At 36.2% G+C, this 14835-nt stretch overlaps 1 protein-coding gene across 1 annotated transcript in view; it reads right to left on the bottom strand.

Moving 5' to 3' along the window:
• Positions 1–2804: 2804 nt before the first annotated feature.
• LOC136829529 (uncharacterized) overlaps positions 2805–14835 on the bottom strand; it is a 23758-nt gene continuing 11727 nt past the window's right edge. Inside the window, exons 3-8 of the mRNA XM_067088357.1 lie at positions 14214–14437; positions 13350–13359; positions 8718–8942; positions 7015–7296; positions 4802–4929; positions 2805–3515 (exon numbers count right to left, since the gene is read on the bottom strand). Coding sequence (XP_066944458.1) covers positions 3431–3515; positions 4802–4929; positions 7015–7296; positions 8718–8942; positions 13350–13359; positions 14214–14437 — 954 coding nt within the window. The 3' untranslated portion in view covers positions 2805–3430. The remainder of the gene's footprint in view (positions 3516–4801; positions 4930–7014; positions 7297–8717; positions 8943–13349; positions 13360–14213; positions 14438–14835) is intronic.

The following is a 14835-nucleotide window of genomic DNA, read 5'->3' as shown; positions in this document are numbered from 1 at the left end:
ATGTTAAAAACAATATGTTGAGTACTGTAAAGAGGTTGTATTTTACATCTGTTGCTTGTTTTTCATAAACGTTCATTCTAGGCCATGGAAGCTTTTTTTTTTATACTTTTAAGTTTAGATCCACGTGATTTGATTTTCTCATTACATTGTTCACGCCACTCTTCAAAAGTGAATGATATGACTGGATATGAATTATATATATGTATATATAGTATACATATATATATATATATACACACATACATATGTATATACATATATATATATATATATATATATATATATATATATATATATATATATATATATATATATATATGTGTGTGTGTGTGTGTGTGTGTGTGTGTGTGTTTGTGAGTTGACAGACTTCACCTTTATTTAGTCATCTCTGTTCTGTAAATGAAAATGATAATTTTGCTCAGTTACTCACCACTGTTGTAAATCCAAAGACAGACAGTGCATCATTATTGTCAGCTTTTCAGGAAGAGCCCCTTGCCCCCCCTTTACGCACAATATCTAACTTCCATGCAGCATTTGCTGACACTTTCGTTTGATGTTTCTCAAAAGTAAGATGTGAGTCAAAAGGTTACAAGAATAGTTAAAGCCTCAGACTCATTCAGTAGAATCCCATCCACCTGAAGTGGAGAAGAGGTGAAAAATCTGTACGTGATCTGCTAATCAATAATGTTTTCATTTTACTGGAATTCAGTAGAACTCAAGTGCACTAGAATTCTGTACACTCACAAGTGTTGCATTATCAGCATACTGGACAATCATGTTTCCAGGCCAACAAGCATATTGCTTGTATACACTAAATATAACAGCAGAACAAGAACACTACTCTGCGGAACTCCAGACACACTCAGTCTTGGTTCGCTAAAGATCCCATCAACAGCAACTCACTGCTGCCTTCGTGTTAGGGAATCTTGAAGTAATCCTAAAACATATCCACCCACTCCAAGATTCTGAAGATTTAAAGAAATGCCTTGTGATTTACAAAATCGGAAGTAGCACTGAAATCTATTCGAATTACTCTACAGTCAAAACCATTATTAAGGTATCTAACTGCCTCCTATATGCTTACTGACTGTCAGCTAACAATCCTTTAGATGACACATACTTATATAGTGGCTTGAAAATAAGTTTTCTGTAACTTTGGAGAATACAGGGAGAATAGGTACTGGTCTGCAGTTACTGCAGTCTGCAGATATACCACTCTTGGGAAGAGGCACTGTATTACTAAGCTCTCATCTGCTAAGATACTACGTCAGTTTAAAAATCTTGGGAGACAACATACTAGAAACCTTTTTAAAAATCAAAGGGAAGTAACCATAAGGATCTTCTCCACCACAGCTATCAAGACTATCCAGAATTTTCTTCACATCCCTGGAGCGAAATACAAATTTTGTAGGAACAGGTTCAGGATGACAAGTATCAGGGGGAGGGACATCCTCAGCTGATTGCTTAGCTTCAAAAGCTCGATGAAGCAGTTAAGTCTTTTCCTTAGGGCCAGTAACCAATCCACCATCATCTGTTAGCAGTAGTGGAATGGAAGACAAGCCTGACCCAAAGATAGATGATGCCAACTTGGTCAACCCAGGTGGGGCTGAGTAATTCCTCTTTGAGGAATTATTGTAATTACTCTCAGTTATATGGTAAATTCTATTTACACCGTGGCGAGACATAACAAATACAGTGTAATTTGTCTTCATGTGTTGAATTTGTTCTGTTTGTTATGATAAACTCGTCTACATGTATCATCCAACCATGGCTGGTCATTCGTCTTGAATTTGATTACCTTTCTAGGGACATATCTCACTAAAATAGCCATCAGCATTTCATGTAACTTCTTCTTGGAATCTAGATCTGATATAGCATCAGGGCTATTAAGTGTCTAACACGCTTCAATAATGTGGGCTCTAGATTTCAGCCAGACTGTTTTTCCAATGGTGGCATTAGGAAATATACTGATTGACAGATATGTTCATCTCATGGTTACAATGATCGGAAGTGACTAGATACTTGTAGACATTAGACTTAATGATAACTGGAACACCTATGAATATGAGGTCTAATCTATTAACAGAAATATGCAAGGAGTCCTCAATTAGCTGGACAAAATCGGAGGATACACAGAGCTCAAGAACAGACCGGCCATGTTGATCTGTGGAATTTGAATGAAGCCACTCTCTCTGCTTTGCTTTGCATTCTCCACAAAGAATCGGACACTGGCAAATGTTAAACTCCAGTCAATGTAATTCATTCTCACAGTAACTGGTGTTAGTATAGTTCTCAGTTTTTCTGCAAGAATGCAGTTTACTTCCGATTTTGTTAGTTACGAGAAAAAATTAACTACAAGCATAGAAGTCTTGGGAGAGGTATCAAGGATTAGCTCCCACATGAAGAAAAATTCAGACAAGTTATCTCTGATTTTTCCTGAATTTTCTTCTTTTTTCTTCCCCCATGACTTCTCTGACTGCAGCTGATTTTTAGCCGTGTCCTATGACTCCTTTCCTTAAATTTGGCATCATATAGGTGAGGCATTACTTAGACATAGGAAGCCATTTTATGATATGGACACCCACTTTTTATTTTTTCTTAAACATAATGCAGCCTCCAGTCAGCCATCTATTAAATCATACAGCCGTTACCTAAGCTGGAGAGGTAATAAACCTTTTTTCAATTTCTTTCATACCTCAAGTGGCCCTCGAAGCCCTCAAAAAGAAAAGAGAGGGAATAAAAAGATTTTGTTATTTAGCAACATTATATTTTATTAAATGTTAGTTTTTATAAACATTCCATGTTATTGAATTAACGCTAATGAAAAGGATGAAGTGCTACCACCTACTGGAATATACTTTACAAAGTGTAATTTGTCATGAATTCCTCTGCACGCTCTATCTGTAAATGCTCAAGATAACGGACACTGGGATGAATTATTCAAGTTTAACTGAAGGCCAAACTTTTTACAAATAGGATTTTGTTTTTTGAGAGGACAGAGGGGATGGCAATTTAAGCTTTTGTGATATAGATCTCTAACAATTATTTATTGAGATCAAAATGCCAGCCGTTTCTCTAAGGTAGTCGGGAAATCAGACATGGGAAAAGGGTGGTTTCACTTTTGCGATTTGCAGTGTAGGTGACAAAGTGGATTTGGTGACGGAAGAGAACGTGTTCTCTGGGACTAGATTTGCGAGAATGTATCTATCTACATCTAATATATTCAGAGAGAGAGAAAAAAAATTCAACACCGTATTATATACAACGAAACATTTTAAGATCACTGATTACTTATTGGTCGCTGATAACAAGAAAGAAAAAATGTAAGTTTACTTGGCGTCTGGATCTACAGATGAAATCTTTCGGAAATTTGGGATTTCTCCGTGTTACGGAGACAGATTCCAATCCGTATGAACTGGTAACGACTTCATCAACAGTACTCCCAATCAGGATGGTCAGGAGGTCGGCACTCACGGGGACACTTGGCAGTTATGGGTGTTTGTGTTCCTCTGTACCTAGAAAGGATAAAACAATGACTCTACCTGAAGTTGTACATCCTAGAAATTCTCGGTACCTGGAACAGATGAGGTAATGATTATGCCTGTAGTTATACGTCCTGGAAATCCTTGTTGACCGGAACGAAAAAGGTAATGACGATGCTACGCATGCGGTTATGCTCAAGAAAATAAAGCAATTGCTATGGCTGCAATACTGAGTCCTGGAAATCCCTTGAACATGGAAAGGAAAAATCAGTGATTGTGCCTGTTGTTATACGTATTGGAAATCCTTGGCACCTAAGAAAATAAAGCAGTAACTATGCCTGCAGGTATGTATCAAGAAAATCCTTAGGATAAAACAAGGACTATGTCAGCAGTTATTTATTCAGGAAATCCCTGGTACCTGGAGATTGAGGGTAGGGCATTGGCTAAGCCAACTGGAATTTCGTGGAGAAAATTTACGAAAAATCAGCAATCGTCATAAACAGAAAGAATATGACATCCACCAAGGAAATTTGGTTATTTTAAAAAAGTAATATACAAAATAGTTTTAGTGGAGAAAGAGTGAACCACATTAAAAAATCTATCCACAACTGATTGACAATATTTGCCAAAATATAATATCAATAGAAGTGACGAGAGTAGTAATTTTTATATAGGGAGAGTCAACTTCTTTTCACTGAGGAAAAAAATTTCCATATTTCGTATGCTAATAATATATTTATGATTAAACCACACTGATAGAAATATATACAAATTATTTTGGGCTTTCAAGCCATCTTGTAGTTTTTACATGGCATGGCTGGCGAAAACTGGCAACGCTAAGTGGCTGATAATAATCTGTAATCAAGCTAAGAAGTCACCTGGCCCTTGTAGTATCATGCTACTTTCTGAAACTTAGTAGGAAAACTCTTGTGAACTTTTGCTACAGTTTTTTTTTCTTACCCGATGAAAAACCTAATTGAACTTTGAATTTACTAATTGAATTTGGTCAGTTCTTGCACTAAGTGGATAATTTCAATGAACTTGGTCACTTCTGGTATTTTCTGACAAACACTGGACTTAGCAGTCTACTAGTTTCAAAAACAGTGAAAAAACTTCAGCCAAATTAGCAATTTTCTGCCACTTTCAGGCGTAGTGTGCCTTAAATTTTTTTACTATTTTGTGACACAGTAAAAGGCCTTGACGATTTCAAATATTTCCTACATTTTTTCTGATAGTGGGGACTGAACCTAGCCATGCCATGCCAGTTTCTGAGGCACAGTTAGAAATTTCAGTGACCTATAAAATTTGAGTGAACTAACCATGTGTTTCCGACGAAAGTGCCATTATACCGCTGGGTGGGCCAAGGTCTCCATCCAGACGGAAATTTTGTGCAGTAATAACTGTCGTGAGACATGACATTACCAACCATCTCCGGCCAAAGTACCCTCTGTGGATTCAAATGAAGACAAGTTTTAGTTTCCTCAAGCCTTTCTAAACTGTCTGAAGTCAATAAAAGCAACACATGCCACCGCAACATTGAGTAAGGTTTCATTAAAGTAGCTTTTCGTCTTTCTGGGGTCTGATAATCTTCTACCTGATCTGGCTCTGACTCTGTGAGGATATAATTTGATCCTTTGAATGAAGGCTCAGGCTTCATCAGTTTCCCCTAATTACAATAAATTGAAATTTTGATAAGTATTTATGGAATGTTTCACAGAATTGTAATCAGTTAAGTGTTATCTTTGGACGTTCATGCTCTTCCAGCTAAAAAAAATCCAGTCTACCAGTTATTAAAAATTTCCAGTCATTATGACAGCTTATTACAGTAACCGTTACTACTTTTTTTTCGGGTCTGTTAAAAATTATTATTGCAGCATGATTATTAAAAATGCAGGGGGTTTAAATTCATGGAAATTCATATTGTGTCATAGCAAATCCAATCTAAACTCTCGTGACTGCATGAATATGAACTTGTAAGTTTTTCGGAATTAGCCTTTGATTTCATTTAGTTGTGGTTTTTACAAAAACAATTATCAGCTTTATTGTTATTATTTGTTAATAAACACGAAATGACATACGAAGTAAGAGTTTTTCATTCCCATGTCATTACGTGTCATTAACAAATAATAGCAATATAAAGCTGATAATAGTTTTTATGAAAACCACAAATAAATGAAATCAAGCCTATGCTTTTGCTTTTCATCCAAATCAGGATCAAACCCAAGAGCACTCGAATGAGAGATGAGGGCGTTCCCAGTCATGCCATAGAGGTAATAAAAGAAATTAGAACCTGAGTACTCACTAGTTAAGGAGTTACTGGGCAAACTGAGCACCTTGATAATAATGTTCAGTTTGAATTACCTGACTGAGTAAATATGATGGCAATAAGAACTCATAATTAGGTCCAAAATGCAATTAAAAATTTTGCTACGCATTACAGCTTATTAGGTGAGAGATGAGGGCACTTCCAACCAAGTCACAGTTGATCATAAAGTTGGATATTTATTTATACAGTAGCTTTGGAGTTACTTGGGCTGGTAAATAACCCACAACTGAGTTTTATTCATTTTTCTGGACAACCAACGACCCAGTTGATAGCGTCTGATTTTAATTACTCCATGCAGCTATGTCGAAATAAAAACAATAACGTGCAAAATTTAGGTAAATTTCCAGCTCTCAGCGGGACTGGGGTCATTTAAATGAAATAGACTTCAGTACTTACACACTACTTGTTGATAGAAAGATAGGGAAGGACTGGGGTCACATACAAGCTTTGGACTGCACTGGACGGCATTTACATCAGGAATAAAAGCAACAACTGGAGGGAATAACGTCTAGTGCAGTGGTTCCAAACCAGGGGTCCATGGACCACAAGGGGTCCATGGAAGAATTTCAGGGAGTCCATAGAGATGACAGGAAGATTTTTGCGTACAATACCTACAACTATAACAACATTAGCATAACATTTTTCCTATGTATTTTACTTAAATAAAAAAATGCTGAGCGGAATGTTTTCTGATTTCATATAAATAGGCCTACAGCTTAATCAGCATAACAATGCAAGGCACTTTACATGAATACATTAATTTTTTGCAGAAAAATCTTTTATTAATTTCGTTGTAGGGGTCCACAGGTGAAAAAGTGACTGGAAAACGGGGAACGGCACGAAAAAGGTTGGGAACCATTGGTCTAGTGACTAAGCTTCGCTAAAGAAGAAATAAGTAAAGAGAACTTATATTGTTGGCTAATATCTAAAAATTACTGTGACAAATTCAAACTACTTACAAAAAATAGCATGGCATCTTTTCTTGCTCACATCTCTCCTCCTCAACACTGCCATGATAGTTTAAAAACTCATGCAGGTCTCACACCTGGTAAAAGAGGAGGGTGGAGAGTAGGCTAAACGTCCTGGTCATATTAAAAAACCAAGCCTTAATTAGCAAACAACAAATCTTAGCCAATCTGGAAAAGAAGAAATGGGTCATGATGAGGCTCCAAAGCCCACAGGATGACAGCGAGCAAATCGGCTCACCTTTAGTATTGTCTGATCAACTCCATGGTACAAATTGTTTGAGGCCATCACAAGCATCTTGTTCCTCATCTTCTGGAGGGCTTCCAGAGATGGAAGACTGGACGAGAGCAGCCTCGCTACCAAGTCGGAGGATGACTTATTCGTCTGGCGATGGATGTCCCACCTGGCGCCCCACATACCAGCTAAGATTTGAGCCAAGTGACCTGGGTGGTCTCTCATCAAGTGGAACATCTTACTGGATGCCAACCATTCCAGGACAGCACTGTGCTCTCGCTCCATGAACTGCAACATTTAGTTGTCATTATTATTATTATTATTATTATTATTATTATTATTATTATTATTATTATTATTATTCGTGAGGCCTGATAAACCTTACTTAAAGTAGCATTTCTTTATTGTTATTTTATTTATCAGTATAGAAATTTGCAAAAATTCAAAACGAACAATTCTAACATCAAACTTGAGAAGTAAGATTCTACAAAACAGACTGTAACTGTGAAAAACGTGACTTGAGTTTTATTTAAATTTTTATGTGAAGAGTATTTTAAAGAAAGTGAGAAATTAATAAGAATATAAGTAAATCAACGAGACTGATATAACACAAATGTTTTACGCGTACTATACATTCTATTCTGTTCTTTAGCTAGACACTATAAAGCTTTGGTCTGTTGCTGACAAACTGGAACCCCATGAAATCGGAAGACTATAACATCTTGGAACTGGAAAACTATGAAATTTGGTTTTTGTTTCTGAAATTTGATGTGTTATCAAGTCTATCTCTTTTGCTATACCAAATTTAATGGAAATTAGTATGAAATTATTTGAAATAGGAGTTAAAACTTATATTTCCAGAAATAATGGGAAATTTCAAGAACACTTGAAAAAGATAGGACGAGATTGTATATATGTGAAAAATCTAAAATGTATTTAGAATAAAAAAAATACGTTTTGAATACGCAAACTTTAGAATATAATATATATGAGGCACTCATATGGCAAGTTTGTATAATATATTTGAACTGCTTGTTTGACAAGTTGTTTAAAACGTATTTGAAGCACTTGTTTGGCAGTTTTTTTTTTAAATAATCTATTTCTAAATGTACTTTAGAAAAACGAGGAGGCTATATTCAAACACTCACGCAACCACTTCACTACCGCCGGGACCTCATTATGAATCATTGGAGCTCGGAGTACTGCAGACATGGTGACGGACAAAACCAAGATCTTGGGTAAAACGACAGTAAACGGCTATTATATGAGCGTCGACAAGGTCACCCACGCGGGGAGACAGTTAAATCGAACACGATGGGAAGTGTTCCACTGACTAGTTCCGGCACCCCATAAATAACTTTCACATGGCGGTGGTGTGAAAAAAATGACAAAGGCACCGTTAAAAAGGTGAACTGAGAATGATTCAGCTAATCAAAATGCTTTTAACACCCCAGCAATAGATTTCAGCACTTCACAATTGCATTCCGAGGCTTTTGCTTGCGATCACTTCCTTCGGAGTTTGTCCACTTGTTTTTCAATCGATCTTCTTTTCTTTATTTTCTAGTGTAGGATAATAGCTACGCATTCGCAATGTAAGCGGCGAAAATAATAATACTTATAATATCGAAGGCGATCATAATGAAGATTATAAGGGTATGAGTCAAGATAAGAAATGAAAAGGGATATTCAAACAAAAACGAAAACTTTACCTTCATATCAGAGTCTCTGACAATCAGGACATCCACCGTCGGATCTCCCAGGGGAGTTAACCTCCACACGGTAGGATAAACTCGGCTTATGTTGTAAAAGGGAAAGGGCAGGTTAGTGACGTCACATACTCTGAAGTGCTCGTGCTCATGCAGAAGAGGACACAAGATTGAACTCTTTCCTCTTGGATCTGTGAAGAGCCACACCTTCCATCCCGGGTAGAGGTCCTTTGCCTTTAAAAAATGGGAGAACACTGGCATCAATCAGAGAGTGTATAACTCCGAAACAAAAGCCCAAGTATCTGGATCACCACTAAAATCTAATCAAATCTCCACTAAATGGTGTAGAATTCTATGGTACCTTTTTGAGATGTCGTGTGAACAGAACCACAAGCAAACGGCCTGATGCAGATGAATGCACGATCTTCTACTTACTTCCTTGGTTGAGCGCAATGAAAAGACATTATCACAAATGTTTTGGATTGCCGCACTGATGGAAAAAGGAAATTCTCTTTATAGCTCATTAAATTATCAAAGGAAACAACGATTACTCAAAAGCCTCTACTCTTCAGGCTAAGGGTTATCGAATAGAGCTAAATGCTGACAGCAGCTGTGGGGCGACATTACTAATTACAAAAGGTGGAGAAGGTGAAACTGAGAGTGGGGCAGACCGACTGGCAGGATCAGATGCCTAACCCTCTCCCTTTCGCTCAGTCTTGATAGACCTTTCTTAACCTAAGACGTTGTCACAAGAGAAGACTTTTTAGAATTTAGCACGAGAAATTTTTTTAGGATCTTGTGTGATTTACCCACTAAGGTAAAATCAGTTAGCCGATATTGTTTATACAGTAACAACTTGGCGCGCAGATTAGCACCAAGATGCTAAAAAATTCATAAAACGAGCTCGTGTTTTACCGCTCGAAGTTCACTCATTTAGGTGACGGATTGTTTCTGTAACAACACCTCTCTCTTGCATTTGTTTCAAGAACCGTTAAACGCCTAATCGTTGCCTCTTTCTGGGGTGTCATTTTCCACTCTAGATAATACCAATTCCCTATGGATCGTTTATCCATTATAAGCGGCTTCAGTGATCCAGATCGTTAAATCTCACTCGCGCAGCTGTTGCGAGATCAGATCGTTACTCATATAGATTTGTTACTTTCATCATATGCAACTGCCGTAAATGATTCCTAAATCTGTAACTCTTGTGTTAAAAAAAATCTAAATTCTCTGGAATAAACACACGAGTGCAATAAAGGCTTAACAGCTGCTTTAGAACAGTCACTAACGCGTTAGCACATGACTACTGAATAGTCAGCACATGGAAGCATTAGTTTCACAGGTGAAAATTTACCGACATTCGTTTAAACTAGTTTAATGTCCTCATAGATGAGGACATCAACCTCTAGTACATCAAGTATAAGAGCCACAACTTCAGTTGAATAATGGAATAATAAGCAATTTCAATCGTACCTTTGTCTGAGAACATTTTTATCAACATAATAAACAGGCGAGGGTGATATATAGCAGAAATCATTAAAGAATTCAACACACACACACACTCGCGCACGTGCAAGTCATTCGCGAAGTCCAGGTTACTCTTTACTTCCCCAGCTCATAATACGTCAAGATCTAGAAACAAGTTAATGCAATCGTGACATCTCACACCCTTTCCTAGCCCAGCCCCAAAGAAAACAAGAGGAAGGAAAAGAACCGAAGATTTATTTTCTTGACCATCATGAGAGTCAAGGAAACTGGAGCAGGAAGAGAACTGCAAAATTTTGCAACAGAAGGAAAGAAAGGTGTTGAGCTATGCAATCCAAAGATTACCAATTTCTGCAGAGTAATTGTGGCAAGAGGTGGCCTGCAGTGATTTATAGTGAATGCGGTTCCATTTCTAAAGCAGTAATTCACACAAGAGAGCGTGATCGAAAGTCTTTTGTGTATCACTTTCCCAAATCATCAGCAAAGTCATCATATTTTTGAGCGAGTCCATTGTTGTTATTAGTTCCTCAACTCAGAACCTAAAACGCAAGCAAATGTTACCCTTCACAAGATTTACTCTTCGGCTTCATTTTGTTCTCTCTTCTCTGACTTTAACTTAGCAACCTAGTTTTATCACTGAATTCACTTTCCATTTCTGTTTATTCAAGCACATTAGTTCAAGAATCACCACAAATGTTGCAATGAGGTAGAGCAACAATGTGTCAGAATGGCTTCCGAAAGATACTGAGAAGTGTCTGAAGTTTATCATCATTTGTCAGCATTCCTTACTTTGGCAAGAGATTCTAGAAGAATGATTGAAAGTGATTCTTTATTTGGAATGAGATTTTGATAAAATAATTGTTAATTATTCTTACACACGAGAAATTCTGAAAAAATATTTTTGAATGATTCTTTCATAGGAGAGAGATTCTGAAAATAGTTACAATGATTCTAATCCTGGAGAGAAAATCTGTAAAAAAAAAAAGTTTCAGATAAAACGCTTGTCAGCTATACTTACCCTGGAGACTGATTCTGAAAAGAAAAATAACTATTTATTTTCACCTTGAAGAAAGATTCTTACTGGAAAGATCCTCAAAAAATTGAGCGTCAGTTTTTCTTACCCTGGAAAGAGATTCTGAAAAAAGTCAATGGTTCTTATACTCAACACATTATCAGTGACTCTTATTATGAAAGGGGCTTCTAGAAAATGTCAAAAGATGAATACATATCTATATATATAAATATATATATATATATATATATATATATATATATATAGTATATATATATATATATATATATATATATATATATATATATATATATATATATATATATATATATATATGACTTTTTTATCACATCACCGTTCTTGTCCTTCGCTGGTTCGAGCCCACGGGACGACGAACTTATTATCAACTAAAAATTCCCCTTCCGTAACATATATGAAAATATATTATTTCCGAGGTAGATGAATTGGATATTAAAGGACGTTTGTAGCTTACTGATTATATATATATATATATATATATATATATATATATATATATATATATATATATATATATATATATGTATATATATATATATATATATATATATATATATATATATATATATATATATTATATATATATATATATATATATATATATATATATATATATATATATATATATATAATCATGAAGCTACAAATGTCGTTTAATATCCAATTCCGATGGGGAGTATCCCCGATGGGGAATTATCACCGAAGGGGAATTTGTTAAGTGAGAAATGGATTGGTACCTCCGGGTCTCGATCCTTTGACACAGTACCTTCCAACGACTCCAGTCGACGGTCAAACCACTGAGCCACCAAGAGAGGTATAAGTTAATGCCGAATCTGCCGTACTTATTTACCCGTCGAGAGTGGGGAAATTGTGCTTAGCTTCGGCTTTAACATACCTCCACCATGATAGCTCATTGGTACGTTTGAAACACGCAGCTCTTATTATGCAATTTTTATCACACTGTGATTTATATATAATCATGAAGCTACAATTGTCATTTAATATCCAATTCACGCTACTTCGGGAATATCCCCGATGGGGGATTATCATCGAAGGGGAGTTTTTTAAGTTATAAATGGATTGGTACAGCTGGGTCTCGATCCCTTAACACAATACCTTCCAATGGCTCCAGTCGACGGTCAAACCACTGAGCCACCAAGAGAGGTGACTCAGTGGTTTGACCTTCCACTGGAGTCGTTGGAAGGTACTGTGTCAAGGGATCGAGGCTCAGTGGTTTGACCGTCGACTGGAGTCGTTGGAAGGTACTGTGTCGAGGGTTCGAGACCCGGCGGTACCATCTATTTATCACTTTAAAAATTCCCCTTCGGGGATAATTCCCCATCGGGGGATATTCCCGAAGTAGCGTGAATTGGATATTAAACGACACTTGTAGCTTCATGATTTTATATAAATCACGCTGTGATAAAATTTCATATATATATACGAGTATATATATATATATATAATATATATATATATATATATATATATATATATATATATATATATATATATATATATATATATATATATATATATATATATATATATAGCTGTAGCACAAGGAAAATTTAAAAAACTGGTCATAATTCAAGACCAGTAACGTCTTGATAACTAACTAATCTTTCAGACGACTGATATATAGTGTGTGAAATTTACAACAAGCTATAGGGACAGTAGAAACGAACATACAGAAGAGTGGAAACCAATATTCACACCTGGGAAGCGATTGGGGAGAAGAGGAGGAGCAGTGAACACTTTGTGTCCGTGGTCAGTGCCTATGCGCGTGCGCTCTTTTCAGATCTGTTCATCTACGCGGATGGCCTCACCCCTTTTCTTTTCCCGTCCCATAAGAACTTCCTTTTTAAGATTTATACATTTTACATTTTTTCTTTGAAACAATGGATCGAGTTTATACATCCACTGACTGATATTCATATTCTTAAGAAACCTTTTTTTTATAAACTGAACTCCAAAGTGTTTCTTTCCAGCATGTTATTGGAATAATAATTTTTTTTTTGTCTCTGCCGAGTTGATTGTACAGGTGTTTTTACTAATAAGTACGAAAACTCCACTGTTCACCTGTGCATATCTCATACAATTTTTGTGCTGTTCTGGGGCTGACGTGTGTGTATATCATATATAAGTCCTGTTATATCTTCTATGTTGGTCAAACCGGAAATTCGCTGGAAAAAGAACAACGTAAAAAAAATGTATAAGACATGCACAGGTGAACAATAGAGTTTTCGTACTTGTTAATGAAAACAACCATACAATCAATTGGGGAGGGGCCAAAAAGATAGTATATTACAATGATATTCTGGAAAGAAATATTTTTGACTCCAGTCTTCTAAAAGCAGGTTTGTAAGAATATAAATATCTGTCATGGCATGTAAAACCTCGACCCATAAGTTTCAAAATAAATTTGTTCAAGAAAGGTGGTTAATACTGGACGAGGAAAAATGAGAAAAATAAGGGGTGGGCGGGGGAGCGCCGAAGCCACCCCTGTAGGTAAGCAGACTTGTAAAAAGAGCGCTGATCACAGACTCCAACACCTTCACTACCCTTCCTTCCCTTCTTCCCACCTGCCAGGTGTGAATATTTGGTTTCCAACAACCCTTGTATTCTATAAGTAATGTCTCTCTGGTATTATATATTGTCAGTTTCTATCAAAATGTATCAATTCTCCGAAGATGTCTTAGTTTTAAAAATGAAACAGGTGAGGATTGGCTCCCAATGTTTCTTTTACCTTGTGACACAACTGCACATGTACATCATGTGTTGTGTGATTATATATATATATATATATATATATATATATATATATATATATATATATATATATATATATATATATATATATATATATATATACTGTATATATATATATGAATATATATATATATATATATATATATATATATATATATACACATATATATATTAATATATATTATTCGTACCTTGAGAGAGATTCTGAAAGGCCCACCCAGTACCCAGGGTTGCTGCCGAAGAGGGAGTAGCTAATAACCCGTTGGTGGTCACCATCTGCGAACGCCCTACGACCGCACGTGCCTCCCACGCCGCGCAGTCTCCGAGGGCGAGAGTTCTCATGAGCTGGTTCCTTCGGCTGCCAGCTTCCGTTGCCGTCTTGGAGGCACCTCCCACCATCCCACCAAGGCAGATCCTGTCATGGAAAGGCGGAAGCATTGTTGCTGTTGCTTTGCATGGATGATACTGAAATTTTAAATTTATATCATCGTTAAGGAAACATATTCAGACTAAAAGCCACATAGTTATGAAATACAATTTCAGAACAGAAAAAATATTGTCGATATGAATAGATGTTTATACCGAAAAAAAGTCTTACGGTATTTATGGAAAGCAATTTCGTAACAATGGTCATCTTACAATTATGAAACGTAAGATCATGCCAAGAGAGCTTCCATACTAATGCTAACTTGATGTAACTAAAAAACATTGTATAACTGTCATTAAAGATTTAACTTGGAATAGCTAACGTAATGATAAATTACAGACCTTACAGACATTTTATAGATGACTTCAAGAAAAATTCATTCGAGT

The sequence above is a fragment of the Macrobrachium rosenbergii genome, chromosome 44 (genome assembly GCF_040412425.1).
Source record: "Macrobrachium rosenbergii isolate ZJJX-2024 chromosome 44, ASM4041242v1, whole genome shotgun sequence".
Taxonomy (NCBI): Eukaryota; Metazoa; Arthropoda; class Malacostraca; order Decapoda; family Palaemonidae; genus Macrobrachium; species Macrobrachium rosenbergii.
The sequence above is the reverse complement of the archived record's forward strand: the minus strand, read 5'-3'. Positions and strand labels throughout refer to the sequence as shown.